At 46.3% G+C, this 21,564-nt stretch overlaps 5 protein-coding genes across 7 annotated transcripts in view; 2 read left to right on the top strand and 3 right to left on the bottom strand.

Annotated features, from left to right (window-relative positions):
* Positions 1–1,870: 1,870 nt before the first annotated feature.
* On the bottom strand, positions 1,871–5,840 carry tmem39b (transmembrane protein 39B). The gene is made up of 9 exons (XM_037487000.2): positions 5,306–5,840; positions 4,420–4,640; positions 4,070–4,289; positions 3,797–3,880; positions 3,417–3,571; positions 2,864–3,197; positions 2,579–2,766; positions 2,346–2,466; positions 1,871–2,244 (listed from the first exon to the last, which is right to left on the bottom strand). The coding sequence occupies exons 2-9, from the start codon at positions 4,548–4,550 to the stop codon at positions 2,011–2,013; spliced, it is 1,467 nt and encodes a 488-aa protein (XP_037342897.1). The 5' UTR covers positions 4,551–4,640; positions 5,306–5,840; the 3' UTR covers positions 1,871–2,010.
* A 1,904-nt stretch (positions 5,841–7,744) lies between these two features.
* On the bottom strand, positions 7,745–10,734 carry khdrbs1a (KH domain containing, RNA binding, signal transduction associated 1a). The gene is made up of 9 exons (XM_037487009.2): positions 10,394–10,734; positions 9,955–10,082; positions 9,556–9,672; positions 9,322–9,468; positions 9,027–9,151; positions 8,676–8,934; positions 8,479–8,555; positions 8,328–8,389; positions 7,745–8,232 (listed from the first exon to the last, which is right to left on the bottom strand). The coding sequence occupies exons 1-9, from the start codon at positions 10,482–10,484 to the stop codon at positions 8,123–8,125; spliced, it is 1,116 nt and encodes a 371-aa protein (XP_037342906.1). The 5' UTR covers positions 10,485–10,734; the 3' UTR covers positions 7,745–8,122.
* A 761-nt stretch (positions 10,735–11,495) lies between these two features.
* zbtb8os (zinc finger and BTB domain containing 8 opposite strand) lies at positions 11,496–13,530 on the bottom strand. Of its 3 annotated transcripts, none has more exons than XM_037487023.2 (7): positions 13,334–13,530; positions 13,103–13,127; positions 12,894–13,015; positions 12,698–12,780; positions 12,377–12,429; positions 12,113–12,149; positions 11,496–11,944 (listed from the first exon to the last, which is right to left on the bottom strand). In XM_037487023.2, exons 1-7 carry the CDS (start codon positions 13,413–13,415, stop codon positions 11,858–11,860), a joined length of 489 nt encoding a protein of 162 aa, XP_037342920.1. In that variant the 5' UTR covers positions 13,416–13,530; the 3' UTR covers positions 11,496–11,857. The 3 variants fall into 3 exon arrangements, with proteins under 3 accessions (XP_037342920.1, XP_037342921.1, XP_037342922.1); XM_037487024.2 differs by having other exon boundaries at positions 13,103–13,210; positions 13,334–13,516; XM_037487025.2 differs by lacking the exon at positions 13,103–13,127 and having other exon boundaries at positions 13,334–13,516.
* A 35-nt stretch (positions 13,531–13,565) lies between these two features.
* Positions 13,566–17,355, top strand: LOC119227843 (histone-binding protein RBBP4). Its single transcript, XM_037487005.2, has 11 exons — positions 13,566–13,719; positions 14,130–14,277; positions 14,365–14,510; positions 14,806–14,979; positions 15,069–15,184; positions 15,285–15,445; positions 15,555–15,681; positions 15,795–15,872; positions 16,083–16,217; positions 16,521–16,631; positions 16,769–17,355. Exons 1-11 carry the CDS (start codon positions 13,704–13,706, stop codon positions 16,829–16,831), a joined length of 1,275 nt encoding a protein of 424 aa, XP_037342902.1. The 5' UTR covers positions 13,566–13,703; the 3' UTR covers positions 16,832–17,355.
* Positions 17,356–19,475: 2,120 nt separating this feature from the next.
* LOC119227833 (uncharacterized protein KIAA1522 homolog) overlaps positions 19,476–21,564 on the top strand; it is a 16,523-nt gene continuing 14,434 nt past the window's right edge. The window contains exon 1 of the mRNA XM_037486962.2: positions 19,476–19,756. The gene's annotated coding sequence lies outside the window, so the exon portion shown is untranslated. The remainder of the gene's footprint in view (positions 19,757–21,564) is intronic.

Here is a 21,564-nt window from a genome sequence, read left to right as displayed (position 1 = left end):
AAGAAACCACGTGGTGTGCTAACAATAAAAATAATAAAAACAGGTAGCATGAATCTAATAACACTAATGGGCCTAATGTGCACAGCTTTCAGACAAATGGCTGAAGGAGAAGAAAAATCAATACACTGCGTTGTAATCTTCCTACTTCCTGTAGATCTTCCTGCGGTAGGATAGTGGAGTTTTAATGTCTTACTCTTATCTATTCACACCCTTTTAGTCCGGTCACACAACCCTGTAACATGTTTTTCTTCATTTTTTACCCAATTTAAATGTTACAGGCTCCACCCAGTGACCCAACTAAATAGAAAATATACGTTCAGATATTTGACTAGAAATAAGAAAATAGAGGTAACATTGCAGGATCTCCTCGTTCACTTAAAATACCACTGTGTGTGTGTGTGTGTGTTTTTTCACTGATGTCTGCACCCACAGCAGTGGAGTTGTTGTTGTTGTTATTATTCCAGTAGGATGAAACCACTCATCTCCTCATCGCCGCGTCTCGTCAGAATGCTAAAGACGGCCCCTTTACACCCCGAGGACCCTCATTTACTCGGCTTTAATTGAGAAACTGCTTCCAGGACAATGCGGGCGCTGCGTGTGGTCAAATCCAGCGAGAGGGGGAGGGGGGGCGGGGCAAGAGCCGCGTAAACAAGATGACATTATTGATCATCCGCGAGGGACACAAAGGCGACTTACCGAATCAGTCGCGCACCGGAGAGCAAACCGGCCGAGCGAAACCAGACTCAAGTCAGATTTCTCCCCCCGACATTCACGGAAGGTCTACGCGGACCGGACGTGCGGCGATCTGCATTAAAAGCTTCCGTCCGGACGCCGCGGCGCGGCTGAGAGTCGCTGCTGGTCACCGGTCGAATGCGAAGCGCCACATCGACGCGCTCTGCTGCTGCGGAGCGTCTTAAAGGGACAGTGCTCCCCGCGGTCTGATGACGCAAGAGGTACCTCCTCCTATCACCGCCTGGAGGGGGAGGGAGGGGGAGGGGGCATAGGACGGGGTTGCCTTTTGCGGTTGCTTGGCAACTGAAGGTTTAAACTCAAGGCTGGAACGCGCGTCTGCGACTTGTGTCGACGGACTCGTTTCAATTCACCGCCAAAACACCAGGTGGAAAAACGTCTTTTTGTTGTTGTTGAAGACGACCCAGCCTAGTTTACGCTTCTGCGTTTTCAGAGAACCGCAAGGACACGCAAGCACGCAAACCTCTTGCGTGCTTGCGTGTGTCGACCCATTTGTCTAAACTTGCGTCGAAAGCTTCGCGAGCTCACGCAGCCTGCGAGGCTGTGATTGGTCCGCTGACGTCATCTTTTCCGGAGTCTTACATTTCCGGTTTCATAGTGTAATTCCGCCATTATTAAAACGAAGATTTATTACGAGAGAATTAATCCGTTTTAAGAGTTTTTGTAGAATTACGTAAATATGACCACTGATTCAACCCGTCATTTGTGGACTATAATTCTTTATATATATATATATATAATTCCTATTTAGTTGTCAGGTCAACATAAACAGATTTATTGGGATTATTTTTATATGGTTTCAATAATCTTAATCGGCAAAGTAAGATAGTTATGTCAAATGTATTTGGTCAAGTAAAAATCTAGCGATTTCTCTCTGTAATCTATTGTAGTATAAGGTAGCATGAAATGGAAATGTATAGATGTAAAAACTCTACTCAGACACTTTGTTTTGTTCCATCGCTGTATGGCCTAAAGAAATTTACTTTGAAGGCCGTCGTAATCTGCACAGTACCCTGCACCCTCCATCGTTACAGGCTGGATAAGAAAATGGCGGGAAAAAATAACAGTTCACAGAAAAATGTCTGAACCTATCACAGCAAAGTAAAAAATAAATCAAACCTTTAAAGTAATACAAAAATATGTCTTTTTATTATGGCAGATCAGAACAAAAACGTGACAGAAAATGCAGTTTGTAGAAAAAATACAGAGCTCTTAGGCATGTTTTTTTTTGTTTGTTCCAAAGTGAATGACGACTCAAATCTAACTGACTTTGTGGTCCGATGAGCTGTTAGAGTACGCGTACGCCTTCCCTAGGACTATTCTGTCTCGGAGCAGCTTGAAGAAGGCGTAGTAGTTACTGAAGAGAATTAGCGCCAGGGATATCGTCTGATGCCACTTTTCTGAACATATCAACGAGTACAGCTGGTAGAATATCATGGCACCCTCCAGGATGATGAGTATGTTCAATATCCGTAAAGGCCTGTTGAAAAAGAACTGAGGGGAGGGAAGCAGACAGGATTCGGTCATTAAGCGAGTGCAAGTCGCTGGCTTTTATTAAACCGCCAGTACAGAACATCTCTGTTAGGAACACTCACATAGAAGCGGTAATGGGACACGTCTGACGGAACCGCCACGTTGTAGTGACCCATGGCCTTGTAGACGTTCTTATTGTGTTTGACCAGGACTCCCTGTGGCCACATGTACTCCTCTGTCCATCTGAGCAAACAGACACGGCAGATTTGAATTAGGATATGAAATCAATTTCGCCCCAAATGGACCCCCCCCCCCCCCCCCCGGAGCCCAGGAATACGCCCCGAGTGGTACCCACATGTGCTGAAGAACATTGGAGCAGAGCGAGGGGTCTACTTTCTGCCAGCAGCCCAGGTGCGCTGCGGCTTTGTGAAGCAGGTCGCAGTACCGAGGTGGCAACAGGTGCCTCATGAGGATGACTGACGTGCTGACGGACACCAGGATGAACAGCTCACAAGACCAGCGCTTGTCTACATACTGCGTACTCTGAGAGACAATAGAAGAAGAAAAGGAAGAAAAAATGTTGTTAAAGCATATTGAATTATAAACGTGTATAAAGTTACAATTCAGACAGTTTTCTCACCTTGACAAACCAGACGGGAACAAAGGCCACGTAGTAAGCACTGAGCATCGAGCTGACCAGCACCTCCTTCATCCTCCAGTTGAAGTCCATCTTCAGGTACGCCACCTCCTTGCGGATGAGATCCGGGGAGAGGCAGCAGGCGTGAGTCGGCATGGCCTGGACGCCGTACAGCTGGCTGGTGTGCTGCTTCCACGTCTCCTTCAGCACGGTCAAGTAGTCCCTGCCCCGACCCGCGCCGCCCACCTCCTTGGAGCCGATGCTGGCGACGGGGGGGAGCAGACCGGCCCGCCGGAAGTCGCAGCTCAGCCGGAAGAAGGGAATGTACATCCCGAATCTGTGGAGGGGGGCGGGAAACGATAACTAGAGCCGTTTGAGTCCACGCATGATATTAAATACGAACACAACAAACGCCAGCAGGACACAAAACAGCAGAAGCTGTGTGCGACCATCTATAAAATGCAAATGCATTAACATTTGTATAATGTGCATGGACTACAAAGACAGCCTGTCGATCCACAGCACAGGCCTCTTGGTTCTCCTTGGGCGTACTCACGGGTAGCAGAGGAAGAGCAGGCTGAGGACGGAGTACGTCCTGAAGAGGTAAATGAGTGAGCGGCAGAGGCTCCAGCCTGTCAGCGTTAGCACGGCGAACCGCGCCATCACCAGGAAGATGGAATGAGGGAAGGACAGCTTCCCACTCTGCGACGCCTGGGCCGGAACCACGGAGCGAAACGGAATCGTCGCATTAATACAATGTTAGACCCAAATCAAAGATGCGTGACGGAAAGAGCAAAAGTGCAGGCCTCGTTTGCATCAAATACAGAGTTACATTGTACATGTTGTGCCATTAAACATTTGAATGCATAGCAGAGCATGTGTGAGGCACCAAGGCTAAAATCGGAAAGGACAGAAGGACAAAAGTTGAACTCTTACCTCTTTAACAATTGCAGCGATTAACCTCCTTGCCAGTATGATGATTATGAACACCAGCATGTTATAATCAATGAGGTGAAAGTTCTGTAAATAATAATATTGAATCAGGATTATTTCTCATTCTCATTTTTACTATTTTCTCTATTTTTACAGCCTAAAACAATCCCGGGTATGAAATTCTCAAAACAGAGACACAGTAATGGCTGAAAATAACACCCGATAAACCCAAAACAAACGTGACCATCAGTCACCAGCTGACCACCGAGTGCTCACCAGCGAAGTGTGCGAGGGAGGATGTGATGGGGGGTACCACCACACAGTCCTGTAGATGTTGACGTAATGGACAAAGAGGGCGATGAGGTGGCAGAAGAAAAGATGGAGCTCGAACAGCACGTTGCGATCCACCGACAGCTCGGGGATCTTACAGTGCTTCAGGGGAACCACCGTCTGCGCCGCCAGAGGGGGGTTGGACATGCACGTCCCCGAGCCGTTCCTGCGGACCGAGGGAAAGCCGCGTGGTTACGACGCACGTGCCACTCGTTGGGAGGTAGGACGCATCTGCAGCCCAGGTGAGGAGCAGTCCCTCGGGGTGTGTGTGTGTGTGCGGTAAATCCAGAGCTTACCTGGCGCGGGATCGCACCCCTGTGACCGGGGAGCTGGTGGAGTGGTTGCCGTTGCTGACGGAGCCTGGTTCGTTGCTCAGGGGGGGTCTGCAGTACGTGGTCCGGTTCGCCCCTCTCCTTCCGCCAGCCATCGCAGACGCGCCCACGGCTGACCTCTCCCGGCTGTGGTCAGGACTTCTCTCCTCGCGCGTGCTCTTATCGGTTTACGAGGAAGCAGGTCACTGTCAGGGTGAGAAGGCCCGATGGAGGATGTCAAAATATGAAATGATGTTAGAAAAGTGACTAAAAGGGTGAAAATGATTTGTACAGGTCTGTGATATGCATCACATAGGATAGAATTCCCGATCAGGGCATCAGTAAGTGGAGTTATATTTTACTCACAGTCACAGAGTTGACAGTAAGGAGTGGAGCACCAGAGTCATAACAACCAACTCATAAACACATATTTGCACGTTTAAGGCGTTGTGGCAAAATCAAAGCAGGTACAAAGTTAAATAGATCTGCAAGAAAAATCTCCCCCCGGAGATTTACACGATCAGCTGTGGTTGAGCGAGTTGGAGATAGCTGCATGGCATCTTTTTTTTTTTTTTTTTTTTTAATATGGCGCTAGTTGTTTATTGCGGAAGCTGCTGCCGCTACGAGCTGAGACGCTGAGAAGCAACATCCTTTGCTCCCGTCCCGGGCATTAAATCCTCTGAGAGCCGATGGGGTGAAAGGCTCGAGGCTGAGGAGACACCCAACGTGGAGCCGTTCAACGAGCCCACGCTGGGTGAAAAAACAAAGATTGAGGCCTATGCTAACAGTTTCTCTAGCTAGCTAGTTAGCTAGCTAGTTAGCTCAGAACCTACCCTAACCAAACCGGCTAGACAGCTAAATGCAGGCTTACCGGAGGCAGGCTCCGTTATCCGCCTTAGGAGCCGCGGTTGCGGTTAAACACAATGCATTTTCAAAATACTAATTGAAATACTGGCGTGTGTTCCATTGAAATCGGCGCGGACTGTCATTGTTGACGTGAAAGTAGCCGCTAACAGACGTGGGCGCGGATACGTTAGCGACATGAGGGAGGAGAGTCGGTTAAAGGGACAACACACCGATATTCAGGCGAACAGACGAGCTGCATTATCAAATTCAATGACATTGTAGTTCAGTGTGTATTGATACTCTTCATTAACTAATTGTACAGTTGAGTTTCTTATATATACACTCCGTAATTTACTTTTTATGTGGACTGTTATTTGTAATAGAGTATGCGTGACCGAAGTCAAATTCCACGTGCATAAGGTCTTCATGATCCTACAGGAGCTTTGTTATAGATAAAAATCGTTGTCGTAAAACAGTTACTACACAACATGCTGGAATTGATGCACATGATTCAAGACGTGCGTGTATTTTAATCGATCCGTTTGTCATCAGAACCTCAAGTAAAGACAACCATCGAGCAGATATGGACCGGGTTGTTTGTGGTGACAAAAAACACAACAGGAAACAATACTTTGTTTTTTAAACTTTATTTTTTCATAAAAATGCAGTAGGAAAAAAAAAAGTTCTGTAAAAATGGATAACTGGCATTAAAAAAAAGTTAAAATTCCACATTCCTCAGTATTTTTGGACCTACAAATCCCTTGAAGGGACAGTATTGACCAAGCGGCCATAGTCAGAGACAGCAAGCCCCCCCCCCTCCTGCTGCTGGTTCCAGGGACTCAATGGACCTGTCGAAAAAGTGAAAAAGAGATTCAACGCTGACAGCATAGTTCAAGGCCAACACTTGCATGCAGTGTATTTGTATACGGACCATAACATCCCGGTAAAGTGGAGATCAGTGTGTCAACTGCAACTGCAGTTTTTCTGACAACCTAAAAAGAGAAACAGAAGTTAGAGCTTGAAAAGCCCAGCGACTTTGTGCACAGTGAAGAACACACATGCAAAACCAACTTTAGACTAAAAAAAGTATCATGCAACTCAAGCTGAAAGGTTTTGTCCACCAATGGGAAGTTTTTAACGCTTTGAGTGAAACTACTAATTTTCATTAATCTACATTCTACAGAAATTATCAAGATGGAAATTGATAGGTATTGAGTGAAATGATTGGACCATTATTGGTTTTATTTGAGCAAGAGTTGCATCACAACCATTTCTGGTTGTTTTGTACGGCTTATTTTGCTCGGAAATAACTACAGATAGCATAATTTTGTACTTCAATCTTTTGGATATGTTTTGGATGACTTTCATTACTTGATGTTTTGCACAGATAACAAAACAAAAACAAAAAAATAAATAATCTAATAAATGAGTGTTGGGGTTAGTTTTACCTTCTTGTGGCGATCTTTAGGCTTTTAGAATCCTCTCCTCTGCGATTTTTTTCTTTTATAAAAACCAGCCAGCGTGACTTTGCATCAAAGTCAAGTAAGGTCCCTGCAAGCTTGATTTGAAATACTGTTGAAATTCAGTTATTTCAAGTGGCTGAAGATACATTGCTCTCTTGAGAGCTTGAATACACTATTTGAAGGTTAATGACAATCAATGTTCAAGCACTACATCATTCTCAGTTCAAACATATTTGGCAGCACATTACCTCAACGAATGATGAGCTTTTTTTTTTTTATTTGGTTTGAAGGCGACATTACAGGTGTCATTTAGATAAGTTTTGAAAAACAGACAAAGAGGATAAGCTCAATGTCAGAGCACGGCTTTTTGTTTTTTTTTGTCAGGCTAACGTGTATACATACAGCTTATTCAGCGTTGTTGAGAAACCCTCAGGACCACTTTCACAAACTGAAGGCATTCCTTTGGTACAACAAAGGCAAAATACCATGTTTAGTTTGATTAAAAAGAAACTAGAAACTTTATTGAAACACGCACTGCAGAAAAACATTTGGGGATATATTTAGTATCCTATTTAGCCAAAAGGTACACAGGCATTATGCATTTTGGAGACGATACGGCTTAAAGCATACACAGTTTTTCTAAGGTTATGTACAAAATATTGAGTTGGCTGCTGCCTTCCTCTCACATAGTAAGGATTGTTAATCCTTCAGGCTTTCCATGAATTAGTCGATCAACGTTGGTTTCGCAAGTAATAGTCAGGACAGATCACAGTAAATCAAATGTAAAGTGAAGGAAATATAGAAGACTTTTTCCTTTGCCAAATTGATTTCAATTGTATTTTTAGGATACTCTATGACTTCACACACTAGAGTTGTATTGCAGTATAAACAAATCTAAGAACTTTTTATTTATCAAAACGGCTCAGCGCTGTATTGGGAGTTTGTGACTACATGGGTTAAAGTGAAGTTACATTAAGGGCATTGTGAATCGTTTTTGTCCAGTCATGAAGGACTTTTAGAATGCAGCCCACGTGAGAAGAATTTATCGCCACAGTAACATTTTGTTCAGATGCAATTAACTTAAACGATAAATCATTAAAAGGTTACTCCGTTTTCCTTGTTAGGGTTATGTCACTAGGACCTGCCAACTACCCAACTGAAACAAACATTAAATGGAAACAGGTAAACAACGAAAAACCCCGTCTTCACGTTTCTCCTCTTGCACTATGATACAGCCAACAAAACATCTACCGAGTTTAAAAAATAAAAAAAAATAAACCATAAAAAAAGGGAACAAACGAGAGGGGAATTACTTTTTGAAAAGTTCAGTGAGTTACAATCGGAGACAGTTGCCATAGCAACTCTCTACCAGTAGCCGTTCAGTATCTTCCATAGGGATGCTCTCTATACGTTCCCTTCGACTGCCTGGGGGCGGCGGTCTTGCCTCCCGCGCCGGAGGTGGACCATGAGTTGTCCCACTCATCTTGAGCTACAAAGACAAGAGACACATGTTGACAATCATCAGTGAGGTCAACAGGAAGCCCGACCCTCAAAAGCGTCTTAGGTGAGTGTGTGCCAGCTTACCATAAGGCTCATACGGGGTTTCCTGGGCCTCTCCATGTCCATAGTCATAATATTCAGTATCCCTGTGGGCAGTAGACGAGTGTGAGTAGCGTATTTATTAGGGGCATATTTAGAGGGAAGGTAGAGTGTCCCAATTCAAATTTTGACTTACGCAGGGGCAGGTTGCTGACTGTAATAGTTGTCATATCCCTCATAGGTAGGCTCTGCATACTGTTCTTCATAGGCAGGCTAAAACGGCACCACGTTAAGTTAAGAAAATGTCAAGTGCGTCACTAGTAATGCAACCTATCATAGTCAAGCAAGAGACAAGACCCGTGAAAAGAAGAAACCACGACTGCGTCAACTTACGTAGTCCTCATAGCCGTCGGTTTTGGACTGTGACGTGGAGGGAGGACCCTGGTGGGACATGGCTGCAGAGGGGAGCATCCTGGGAGCCCCTGCTGCAGGCGGCCTAGAGCGGGGAGCGGAGCCCCCTCTATTAGGAGCAGACGGTGGTCCGCCCCTGCCGGACGGGGCGCCTCTGTGGCCGTTGCCGCGACCCAATCCCCCTCGCGGGCCTCCGCCGCGCATCGCCCCCCGGGGAGCCCCGCGTGGCATCCCTCGCCCCCTGGGGACAGTCATCCAGGTTGTAGAATTTAAACAAACTGCTCCTTAAAACTAGCACCAAAAAAAAAAAAAAAAAAGTGTCACGCTTCCTACCTTGGTCCTCCACTACCAGGAGGTCCGCCCCTGCCCCTCCCGAGGTGACCGCCTCGTCCCCGGCCTCCATCCTGGGATCCGTTCAGGAAGTGGGGGTCCATGTACGGGTCATGTTCTCCGGGCTCCTACAACAATCAATTAGCATGTTCATGGAACAGCCATGGTCACACCAGCAGCACTATACATGGGCATAACTAATTTAAGGTCCTAATGCATGATGGGGGAAAAAAATCAAATACAAAGTATGCTCGTTACCATGGCAACTAGGCTATAAAATGTTCCCTCGGGCACATACCGGGATAAGGAACTTCTTGACCTCCTCCATAGCATGAGCCATGCGCATGTAGGCTTCTGGAATGGGTGCCATCACCTCAATGAACACATGCAGCTCCATGGACAAGTGAGCATATTTGGCCTCACCGCCCTTCCTCAGCTCTTCCTCCTGACAACCAAATACAAATTAGGTTAAAACAGGACAATACCGGGAACACCTTTTTATAAACTTGTGCAGCTAGGAAAACGTGCCAACCTTGTTCTTGTCTCTCATGGAGCCTTTACCCAGAACTGAAATCTTTGCACCGGTCTCTTCCTGGAGTCTCTTGATTGTGCTCCCCTGTGGTCCCAATAGCTTACCAACAAAGTTGACCTGCAGGAGATATTTCATATTTAATTATAGCCTTATCAAGCAGATCACGTTGCACGAAACAGATGTGATGACAGGTAACGATTCCCAAAGGAAAGCCGGAGAGTCTTTATTCTTACAAAAAAGGGTTTATTCATCCATCGTGCAGAAACAGGAATGTGAAATGCATTTAATCCTGTGAGAAAGTGCAGGATCGTACACGGCTTGTCTTCACATTGGTCATTTTAGCGCCAATGGGCCAACACACAGTACCGGGCCGTGCAGCACGGGGACTCGAACGCTTACCCTGGGGTACTGCTTGGTAGGAATGAGCACCCTCTCCTTCAGTTTGAGATTCTTGGTGGTAAACAGGTCCAGATAAGTTTCCTTCTCCGGCTCTTTCTTAGTTTCACCTTTCTGAATCCTCTCAATTTCTGCAGGCGAGAAAGACAGTTTTTTTTCCCTCTCTCCCCCCAATTGCAGCGACAAACTAACGATGCACGCGGAACTGCAAAAAATATAATGTATTGCGATGATGTTTAGCTCAGATTTCATTGATTTCATCCATTATTCGAGGGTTAACATAAAACCAAACGTTGCATTTAAAAAAAAAAAAAAAAGCAGCACTAATGACCCACATCTCCCGCAACCACGTGTCATTTACGCCATTGTTCGGACCGCTTGTTTTAGGGAAGAACGACGCCGGGCCTCTCGCTATTCTCGCGGCGGCTCTCGCGCACTTTACCTGCGGAGATGAGTTTCGTCGCGTGCGTGAACGACGAGTCCAAGCTGTCCTTCTCGGCCAGCAGCTCCGGGAGGTATTTAGTGTCTTCCATTTTGATTTTCCCCCCCTTTGTGGGTTCGCCTCTACGATGGATTCCGAAAAAAAAAAAATCTTTTAAAAAAAAATAATAAATTTAAAAAAAAATCGGCTCGATGCGCGCGGCCGGATTTAAAAAAAAAAACAAAAACAAAAGGACCGAAGCACCCGGTTCTTTTGGTGGAGAAAACGAACCACGACGTGCGGCGCGTTTAGTGTTGCAGGACGGGCCCGGCTGTCTTTACCGTCGCTCTGCTCTCTTCAATGGACAAAGGAGCAATGGCGCAGCTGCATTTCAGCGCGGTGGGCGGAGGGAGATGCGCGGCGGGGGGGGGGCGGTGACGTCACCGCCGCCGGGGAAGCCGGGAGGGGAAGGCGGCCGGGGCGAGGCCTGCCGGATCGGAACCGTTTTCTTTGTGGATTCGACAACGGCCTCTCGACGGTTATTGTGTGAAATGTGGTCTTCGTACCGACTGAACCCTGAGGGGGGGGGAAATCTTCCATCCAGGCTCAATACTGAAAACTGTTATGAGTGGTGGGGGGGGGGGGGTGTAAAACATGCATTATTTATAGATTGAACTGCTTTTAGTCAAGTTGCAACAAAGAATTATCTGTAAGATGCCATTGTTTCTTATTCTCTTTTACAAATCAAGTCAACACTGTTTTAAAAAATGTCCTCTTCTGTCTATAAAGTGTTTGTATTTGATTTCTCCTCGCAGGTCCGGATTATCCAGTCAACTGCATATCATGTAAACAAGCTTCAGCTGGTCTTATTGATGTATTTTAATATTAGAGGTTCAGTGAATGTCATCATAAAGACACTAACAAAACCCAGGAGAAGCTGTGACACACTTGAGTTGAGGATACAATCAGTACGCTATAATTATTCCTTTCAGCTAAGAAATGTGTTATTGTTGCACTAAAAAAAAAAAATAATTCAACGTTGTCCTCCCTGAAGACCAAGTACCCAAAAATCATTCGTAGCAAGATTTTATTTTTTAAAGTACCAACCATTAAAATCAACCCCTCAGGAGAAAAATATGTAGATTTATTTACAATGAGGCATTGACACAATTCATGTCAAATGTGTTATAAATAAAAATTTGCAAAAGCAATTTGAGTAAAACTTGGTTGACAAAATTTGTCTAAAACATTGCATTGTTTGTTCTAAATGAGAGTTTCACTTTTCAATAGTAACTATGAAAAAAGTCATTATTTCCGTGATTTGTGAATTAATATATTTGATGTGATCCTGCAGTTTGTAAACAATTTGCTTTAGAAATACAAGACTAGATGTTGTAATTCAGGAATTTAGATAAAAGGCCACATCAAACGGTCACATTTTTAGTTCTATTGAATGAGCAGTGCAGTTTGACTCTGGTGGTATTGTCAAATATCAATGATGGCAAATATCTCCGGTTTGTCAATATCGTGGATCTGCATTGCCGAGTATGTGATGGCTTTCACCTCAGTTCCCTGGATTTACAATAGAAAACACAAAAATACACAGCATTTATGTATCTTTTATTATGCATTATAAACAGTTTGTATATGTAGTCAATCACGTTATTATAGACGGAATTATAATCTGAAAAATGGGATATTTTAAATTGACATTTAAAAAAAAGCTTCGGCTTTACCTACCTGCGGATGTTTTACCAGAGAGAATTCTTCACCCCAGCTGTAATTAATAAAAGGAAGACAAGCGAATGAGAGAGCAGCTTCGAAGACATGAATAAAATAGAAAAAAAGATACTGGAAAGATGAGGATAACACAAATCAGATTGAGGGTAGCCAAGACAATACAGGAAGATTGTGTTTAGGCTTTCGGGAGGGGAACTAGGAAGGTTTAACATCCCCATCCCTGTTCTTTTATAACCTGTATTTTAGACGGGCAACCAAACCTACCCAATGGAGCGGATCTTGAAGTGCATTCTGTCTATGTGCAGAACTTTCACCTCCTAGTGGATAGATGTAACAACTTATGGTATCAGGATAATAGCATAGGACAATTACAAATACATGAATAAAGAATATACAAATACAAGAAAATAATGTAAACTATGCAGTCTATTATTATTATTACAACAGTCTCCATATTGTGACACACTGGCGTCAAATTCCTGATAGGAATCACCAGGGTTGAATAAATCTGTGTTAGTTTTTCCGCTAGATGCTTTGATACAATACGTAAAAAAATTTCACGACCAAATATTTCAAGATACTCACCCTGGGAACAAAGAAGAGATCTGCACTAAACTTGTACAACCAGTCGTCCAGGAAGTGGAAAAGAAGAGACTCCATGTCGTCTCCTTTGGAGAAGGGAAGATAAAAATAAAAACACACACACAGGTTCAGGTGCTGGTGATCTGAAAGCATCACGACCGGTAGATGCATAGAAAAGGTTGATGGAGTCTGCTCTTACCCTCCGACTCCACTTCTACGGTATCAATCGGTTCCACGGTCTCCGTGTCCGTCATGTAGCCAAACATGCCCATGGCGCACTGCTCGAAGGCTTCCTCGAGATCGTTCCCCCACGAGTGGATTCTTGGAATTGAGATCGTCAAATGTGACAGTGACCGAACAACAAGAGAAAACGTGCGAGTTCACGCCGAGATGTCAAAACACACTCACTGTACATCCGCCGTGTGATCCAGGTCTGTGATAGTAAAACACAAGGCGACACGATGACGCATGCTGTTAGACGAGCTCATAACCGCTGGATCGATGTGACAGTTGTCGCTTCAAAGAACACGCGTGGTTTTATAGTTCAAAACAATTGTCAAGTGTGAGTGTTTACGCGCGAAGCAAAGTTAACGTTAAACGAGCTAAGCTAGCTACATTTGCCACAACCACCAGACTTACATTCATACTTCTTGTTGATTGGAGGGTATTTGGACTTAGTCGCTTTCTGCGCCGCCGTCAGGTCCAGCTCGCGGTCGTTCATGACGCCTTTAAGTTTGTTCAGCGGTGTGAAAGAGGACCAAAAACAAATGCTACCATGTCTGTGTATCACAACCACTCACAGCCGCACGCTAGGTGCATCTGAAAGGGGGCGTTCCGGATGAAGAACTCTGTTGCGGTGACCACTTCCTGTCAGTATTTGGTGAACGCTGATTGGTCAGCGCTGTACTATACGGTTGGCGCCATTGCAAGCCTTCGTTCTGTTTTACCGAGTGGTCGCCAAAATATCGTTTCTACCCTTCGCCAGAAGTAGTGGCCCAACCACGACGCGATGGCCGACAAAGACGGTAAGGGTGTCCACTTTTCTGGCGAATAAGCGGGTTGAACGTGTGTCTGCGTGTCGTCCGGAACGGCCACAGAACGCCAGTGAGGATGAACCGGCGTTGGCGCGCCAGCCGGAATCACCTTTCATTGTTACCGACCAGCGAGCTAGCTGTTAGCTAGCGTCAGTAGCTAGCTTGGTTTGGCTGAGCAGATGTTTTAATCTACCAATGGAGGTTCGTTTAGAATGACGTATGCCCACCACCAAGGGCTGATGATGCTTTTGCACTCCCGCATCGAACAATAAAAGCAAAGAGTTGACTTAATCTCAAAATAAACCTTACTGCTTAAAAAAAGGGGACTTTTATGAGTTGGGTTTGACTTTGATGTCACTCCAGTACCTCTGTTCTGTTATTGGTAAATGTTACTTTTGCAGCTGCGTTTGACGATGCTGTGGAAGAACGGGTGATCAATGAGGAGTACAAGATCTGGAAGAAGAACACCCCTTTCCTCTATGACCTGGTCATGACTCACGCCCTGGAGTGGCCCAGCCTCACTGCCCAGTGGCTGCCCGACGTCACCAGGTGAGATGGGATCTGCGCCTGAAACCGTCGTGTTTTTGAACGAATCCACACGTGCCCCCGTCGTCTGAACTGCATCCTCCTCCGCAGGCCCGAGGGGAAGGACTACAGCGTACACCGGCTGGTCTTGGGAACGCACACTTCGGACGAGCAGAATCACATCGTGATCGCGAGCGTCCAGCTCCCCAACGATGACGCCCAGTTCGACGCGTCGCACTACGACAGCGAGAAAGGAGGTGAGGAAATGATGGGCGCGTGGAAGGTCCTGTTCAAAACTAGACTGTCGTGCCAAGTGTCCAGCTGTATATTGGGAAAGATAAATGGCCCGATAGGTAAAGTTTATCACATGGGAACGACGCTTTCAGTCTTTCAATCCAATCTTTAATGCTTCAGAAAATATAGGTATGTGTTTTCATTTCTTGCAATAAACCGTACTTGCATAGAATTCACCATTTAACATGCTGAATAGACCAGAATCTCATTTGACAACTGCTCAACCATCCAATTCAACTGTTCTTTCATTTTTTTTAGAGTTCGGAGGCTTCGGATCTGTAAGCGGGAAGATTGAGATCGAGATCAAGATCAACCATGAGGGTGAAGTGAACCGAGCCCGCTACATGCCCCAGAACCCCTGCATCATCGCCACAAAGACCCCCACCAGCGACGTGCTGGTCTTCGATTACACGAAGCACCCGTCAAAGCCCGGTAGGACTTTGGCCAAAATCTGCACGCCCCCCTCCACCCCGTTTGCACATTTCTGTTCCCCGTAAAACACCACTCTGTTTATATTAAAGACCCCTCTGGAGAATGCACCCCAGATCTGCGGTTGCGAGGCCACCAGAAGGAGGGCTACGGCCTCTCCTGGAACCCCAACCTCAGCGGCTGCCTCCTCAGTGCCTCCGATGACCACGTGAGCGACCCGTCGCGGCCCTTGTGTGTTTTCGACGGGCTGTTCGCCTCAAGCGAAGCACCTTGAACTTCTCCAAAACCGCCCTCTGCTGTTTTCACAGACGATCTGCCTGTGGGACATCAGCGCCGTGCCAAAGGAGGGAAAGATCGTGGACGCCAAGACCATCTTCACGGGCCACACCGCCGTGGTGGAGGACGTCTCCTGGCACCTGCTCCACGAGTCGCTCTTTGGCTCCGTGGCCGATGACCAGAAACTCATGATGTGAGTAACTAGCGGCGTAAATAAAAGTTGTCGTTCACTTTCTTTCTTTCTTTCTTTTTAAAAATTTTTTATTTTAACAATTTGATGCTTTTTGTCTGCTCTTGCACAGCTGGGACACGCGGTCCAACAACACCTCCAAGCCCAGCCACGCCGTGGACGCCCACACCGCTGAGGTCAACTGCTTGTCCTTCAACCCCTACAGCGAATTCATCCTGGCCAGTGGATCTGCAGATAAGGTGGGTCCACGGCATGTCACTGTCGGGGGGGGGGGGGGGGGGGGAGCAGTAGCTCAAATCATAAGAAATTTAAAACGGAGCCTGTTGTTTTTTATTTTGTTTTGTTTTTTTAGACTGTGGCTCTTTGGGACCTCAGGAATTTGAAACTGAAGCTGCACTCGTTTGAGTCTCACAAGGACGAGATCTTCCAGGTAAGGAGGGTTCATGGCTCTGGAGTTGCGTACAATTCTATGGGTGTTTGTTCTTCTGATGGTCCGTGACAGGGTGGGTCTGTATGTAGATTCATAAGAGCAATAGTTTTGGTCTTGTTGGGTTTCTTGGGGGGTGGGGGGGTAGTGTTGGGTTTTTAGGGCGCTCCTCGTCCCAGACGCCTGACGTCTGGCCCGTCTCCCCATCCGCAGGTGCAGTGGTCCCCTCACAACGAAACCATCCTGGCGTCCAGCGGCACCGACCGGAGGCTCAACGTCTGGGACCTCAGTAAGATCGGAGAGGAGCAGTCCCCCGAGGACGCCGAGGACGGCCCCCCCGAGCTGCTGGTCCGTTCACTTCGATCTCACTCTGGCGTCGCCCCCCTTTTTTGAGGCGATGAGGCGCTTTGTGGGTGGGAACAAACTGTAGAGCAGCGCTACGTACATGGGTTTGAGGGACGTTCTGGGCCTGGTAGAATAACTTTTGGAAGTTGCAGGTTTTCGTTACCGATGCAGCTTTAGATGACGGGTGTCTGATGTTTAATCCTCCTCTTTTATTACTACGGCCTCTGCGGGGTTTGTAGTCCACAGGTGAGTCTGGTCAGCTACCTGTGTTCCCGTGGTGATCCCTCCCGCTCTGCTTCTCCACAGTTCATTCATGGCGGACACACGGCCAAGATCTCCGACTTCTCCTGGAACCCCAACGAGCCGTGGGTCATCTGCTCTGTATCAGAGGACAACATCATGCAGGTCTGGCAAATGGTAAGCGCCTGGTTTTCTGCGCCGCCGGGGACTCTGGAGGTGGTGGAAGTGGAGGTGGAGGTGGTGGAGCTGTGAATTTCAGGTAGAATGTCAAAGTGCGTCTTTACCAACATTGAATATCATTTTTTCTCCTCCAGGCCGAAAACATCTACAACGACGAAGACCCGGAAGGTGCCGCAGACAGCGAGGTGCAGACATGAGTCCGGTTTCGCCATCTCTCCTTTCCCGCCTGCTTTTTTGTTTTTTGTTGTTTTTTTAAAAGCGATTCTTTGTCCAGCGCTGTGATCCAAGCAGTAATCTCTCATTTTCAAATACATTCTGGGCAACAAAGTTGTTTTGAAGACAGTTTAAAGAAGATAAACACCCATATTGTCCAGAAGTATTTCAGTTTAGTCTGTATTGATCATATTTTTAGCTCGTATTAGTTTTAGAACTTTCAGTACTAAACTGACTTGTGATGAATTCTTCAGATGTCTTTATCATTCAGGTTTTTCTTTTGGATGGCTTTACTTTTTCATCCAGTTTTATTTGTGCTGAACACATTTCTATAATGATCCATTTTAATTAAAATTGTACATATTGTAGGGTTCTTGTATTTGCTTGATATTCCTATTATACACCTTTCCAGATTCTGTCTGTCACTTTTATGTGTATTTTCTTTCTGTATTGTTTTTTTTTTTTCTTCCTACTTTTGATCTTGTGTACTTCATGAATTCATAATAAAATATTTACATTAAATCTGATGCTTTTCTTTGCACAGAATGCCACGCAAGAGCAAATTCCGTGGAAGTTGAATTCCTACTGAATCCTATAAATCAATTTCTATCATGTATAGTCAATGCATGGTGTATGATCAGCACGATAAGATTGATCAACTTGAAAGAAGCTACATTTCAGTCGTTGAATGAGAATCTGGAAGCTTTATTAAAAAGTAAGTCACGCAGTTGTGTTCAAAGTGAACTTACCTCAGAAATGTCAGCTCTCTCAAAATGTCGTCATTACAGTGTTGCCAAATTTCCTTTGACTTTCTTTGAACCTCAAATCCCAGTTGTAGTTCTCAGAGTCTCCTCTAGTTTCTCCACCGTCTCCTGTGGAGAAACATCTCGGTTGGTCCTCGTTTACCAAACGCCCCCCTTTTGTGTGTTTCACATTTAACCTGCCAATCACCTTGTGTCGCGCGGCCCTCTCCCCCCTCTCCCTCTCCCCCAGGGAGAGCCTCCGCTCCAGACAGGCTCTCTGGGCCCCAGGCTGGCTCCAGCTGGTTCTTCTGGGTCAGACTTTGGATCTGAGCCCTGAGCTCCTCCTGAGGATGGATTTTTTTTTTTCAAAGACATGCTTTACTGGTTGTTGACGAAGAAACAACATATAATGAGAATATGAATAAAATTCAACATCTCACAAGCGTTTACCAACATGACATTCTGTTGTATGCTAATTTAAAAAAAGACTTAGTTTAGTTCCTCACGGTAGTTTAACCATAGATTCTAAACCTTAATGAGATGGTGCTTTTTTAAAAGAATTCCATCGTTTCTTACTAACTTTCATTCGATGTTTGCCAATTATATTTGTCCTCTGTTATAAAGGGAGGTTTCTACACTTTGTCGTGGGTGCACAATATGAGGTGTATAATCATGCTTTATTATTAGCAATAGAGGCAATGATGCTTTAACAAAATGCACATGCATAATTCATTTGTATTTCTTCATTTGTTCCCACGCCCGTGGGTCTCCACCAGCTCCCCCCCCCCCCCCCCCCCCCCCGCCCCCCAGGTGCCCCGCGACGCGGTCGAAGGGCTCCTGCGCATGCGCAGCAGCTCCCGAGTCAGCTGGTTCCTCTGCTCCTACAGACGGGACACCTGCCGGCCCAGGTGGTCCGTGACCGTCTCATCCGTCGGTGGAAGGGGACGCGGTGCACGCCCCCCCCCCCCCCCCCCCGCGGCTGCTGTCTAAGGAACCCGCAACGAGTCCCATGTGTGGGTCCTCAGTAGATGGCATGTTTTCCTCCATTTCTGTTAATGATTGAATGTCAAGAAGAGAGAAGAGAACAGCCATTGATCACATGACCCACAGCGATGATTGATTGGTTTAAAAAAACAACAACAACAACACTAATCTACTCATTCCTTTACTGTTCCTTGTAAATTTAATCATGTTGAAATTCCAAATTCCTGATTAACACCAAAGCAGTGTTCTGGTGACTTTAAAGTCAGCTCGGCAGTGTGTCCGGACAACTTTGTGTGTATTAATAACGCCGGAGGCATATCTCTCTCTCTCTCTCTCTCTCTCCCCCCCCCCCTCTCTCTCTCTCTCTCTCTCCCCCCCCCCCCCTCTCTCTCTCTCTCGCTTCTTAAGTTCCTCGTCCACAAATAGAATCAAACAAGGACACCCAAGGGGAAGGGGGGGGGGGTGGATATCATAAAGGAGGGAACTCTATGTTTTGTGTATTAGAATAATATTGTATACCACATGAATAAAAAGATTCATTGTGCTCTGGAAACACATTTTTTGGTGCGTGTCAGACTGTGTGGTTTTGCATCTTCTGCACATATAAAAACAAACAAAGAATAGTGTAATATTTTAAAACACAAACACAATTACATATAACAACATGTCACACCATACACTTTGTTTTTTTACTCGAATGATGATGATATTCCACGCAATCTTATTCGTATCCTTTCCCTCAGGTGTTGCCATTCCTCATCACGTGCGTTAACGTCCAGGCGTTACCTGTTACTGCGGCATCTCACCGCTAGATGGCCTCACTGCACTCACCTGCGCGCGCCCTGCCTCCTCCAGGTGGGTGGAGGAGGTGCAGGAGGAGGAGGAGGAGGGCAATCTTTTCCCCCCCACTTCCCCCTCGCCGGTCCACCGGAGTGTCCGCACGAGACGTCAGTCCAGCCCGCACCCGGCAGCCCAAAACGGGGGCTTCGAACCCGCGGGGTCGCGATCACATCCCGACGCCCGAATCGCTTCCCTACGAGTGCTTTTTTTTTTTTTTTCTCTCACGGAAATGGTTCACCTGAAGTTTTCCCCCGGACGCGGAAAGTTTTGAGTTGCAGCCGGGAGACGCTTCAAATGGAGAGAGGGTGAACCGGACCTTCTGGCTCGTACAAGTTCGTTAAGGTAAGGACAAACGTTTCGGCTTTTTGTCGTTGAGAGTTTTGTCAGAAAAGTGCTCCCTTTTTTCCCCCCCTTTCATGAGCCCCGTAAGCCATGTTTGAGCGTGGAAAACGACATTAAAAAAAAAAAGTTTTGCGCACTTTCACAAACTTAAAATGGTGTTACTAGAGTGGCCCCGAGATTGATTCATCGACTTTTAAGGATATCAGTACATTTAATTGAAGGTGTTGTCTGATTTAGTTTATTGCCCTTGCTGCAATATAAAGAAACTGTGAGATCAGCCTTTAAATGAAGAAAATTGCACCCATAAAGAAGCACTCATTGAAATGATCCCGGGTTGAGTACAGGCGTGGATCATGACAAAACTAGGTGTGGGAGATTTGCTTGCTTGGCCTTAAGGGATCCTCAGCAATAGGTAATTTAAGACCTACAGTCCTTCTCTCAGCTGATGACAATGAAGACTTTTGTGGGGGGGGGGAGGTTCTTGTCACTGACCCAGCAGCAAATGTCTGCAGACACTTAGTTTAACTTCTGCCAATCAAACGAGACCCACTGCTTGTTTGGTTGACTCAGAGCTTACAGGACCCCCCCACCTCCCCCTCCTCACTTTGGACTGAATCTCCAAATCCAAACTTTTTTGTTGTTGGGATGGCCGGATATTATTTCCCCCCCCCCCCCCCCCCCCCCGTGTTCACCGCTTGTACTCAGTGGAAGGTGAGGCTGAGGCGTTTGTTTAGTGAAGGCGCGCCGCGCGCCGGTGCTGCCGAGCCGGGGCTTGTACCCGTGGCTGATTACAGGTGTGTTAGGTAAGCAACCGGAGGGAGCAGCCTGGTGGATCAAGGGAGGTGCCGCGCGACACCAAGGAAGCGATCTGAGAGAGAGATGAGGGATGAGGTATGAGGTATGAGGGATGAGGGATGAGAGATGAGAGATGAGAGGTATGAGGTATGAGGTATGAGGGATGAGGGATGAGGGAGAGGTATAGGGATGAGGTATGAGGTATGAGGGATGAGAGATGAGGGATGAGGGATGAGGGATGAGGGACGGACTCACTGGATGTCACAGGGAAGATGGCGAGATGCGGTGCATTGTGTGCAGGAAGGTGGGGTTCCCCACCATTCAGTGGTTTACAGCGTTCATCCATCTGTGTGTGTGTGTGTGTGTTGTGGACGAGCCGATGAGCGTAAGTCCATCAGTTCGTCCTTATCACTACTTCTGATCAATTAAATCCATAGCTGTTAGGGTCAAGAGGGCCTCGTCCGCATTGGGTTTTTTGAACGCAGTTTTCACAGCAGACGCACTGAGACGCCACAGTGTACTTTAAACCCTCCTATCTTTTTGTGCGTTTGCTGTGAGCAGGTCGCCACTGCCGCACAACACTTTCTTTTTTTTTCTTCAGCTGCACGGTGGCTGCAGACCCTCTGGAAGCACAGAGCAAACAGCCCCCCCCCCCCCCGGTTTCTGGAAAGAATTAAAGAATTAAAGGAGCAAACAGTGGGAAGTGGGACCACGGGGGGGAGGCCGGGGGGGGGGGGGGCTCGTTCATGTCACCGCGTCGCCAATCAGCGGCTCAAAGTGTTGAAGCAATCAGTCGATCGATTGATTAGTTCACAGGTAGTTCATCAACACGGGGTTTTCATTATCAGTTAGTCATTCAAGTATGTTTCAAACCAAACACAACGGATGTTTTTTTTTTTAATAATACTATGTAATATAGGCATTTAATTAATTTTTCATACTTTGTTGCATATCTTTCCTCTTGCATTTTTAAAGAACACGCTCACAAGTGTTACAGTTTTATCTCTAAATGA

The sequence above is a fragment of the Pungitius pungitius genome, chromosome 14 (genome assembly GCF_949316345.1).
Source record: "Pungitius pungitius chromosome 14, fPunPun2.1, whole genome shotgun sequence".
NCBI classification, from domain to species: Eukaryota; Metazoa; Chordata; class Actinopteri; order Perciformes; family Gasterosteidae; genus Pungitius; species Pungitius pungitius.
This window is presented reverse-complemented; position numbering and strand designations above follow the sequence as displayed.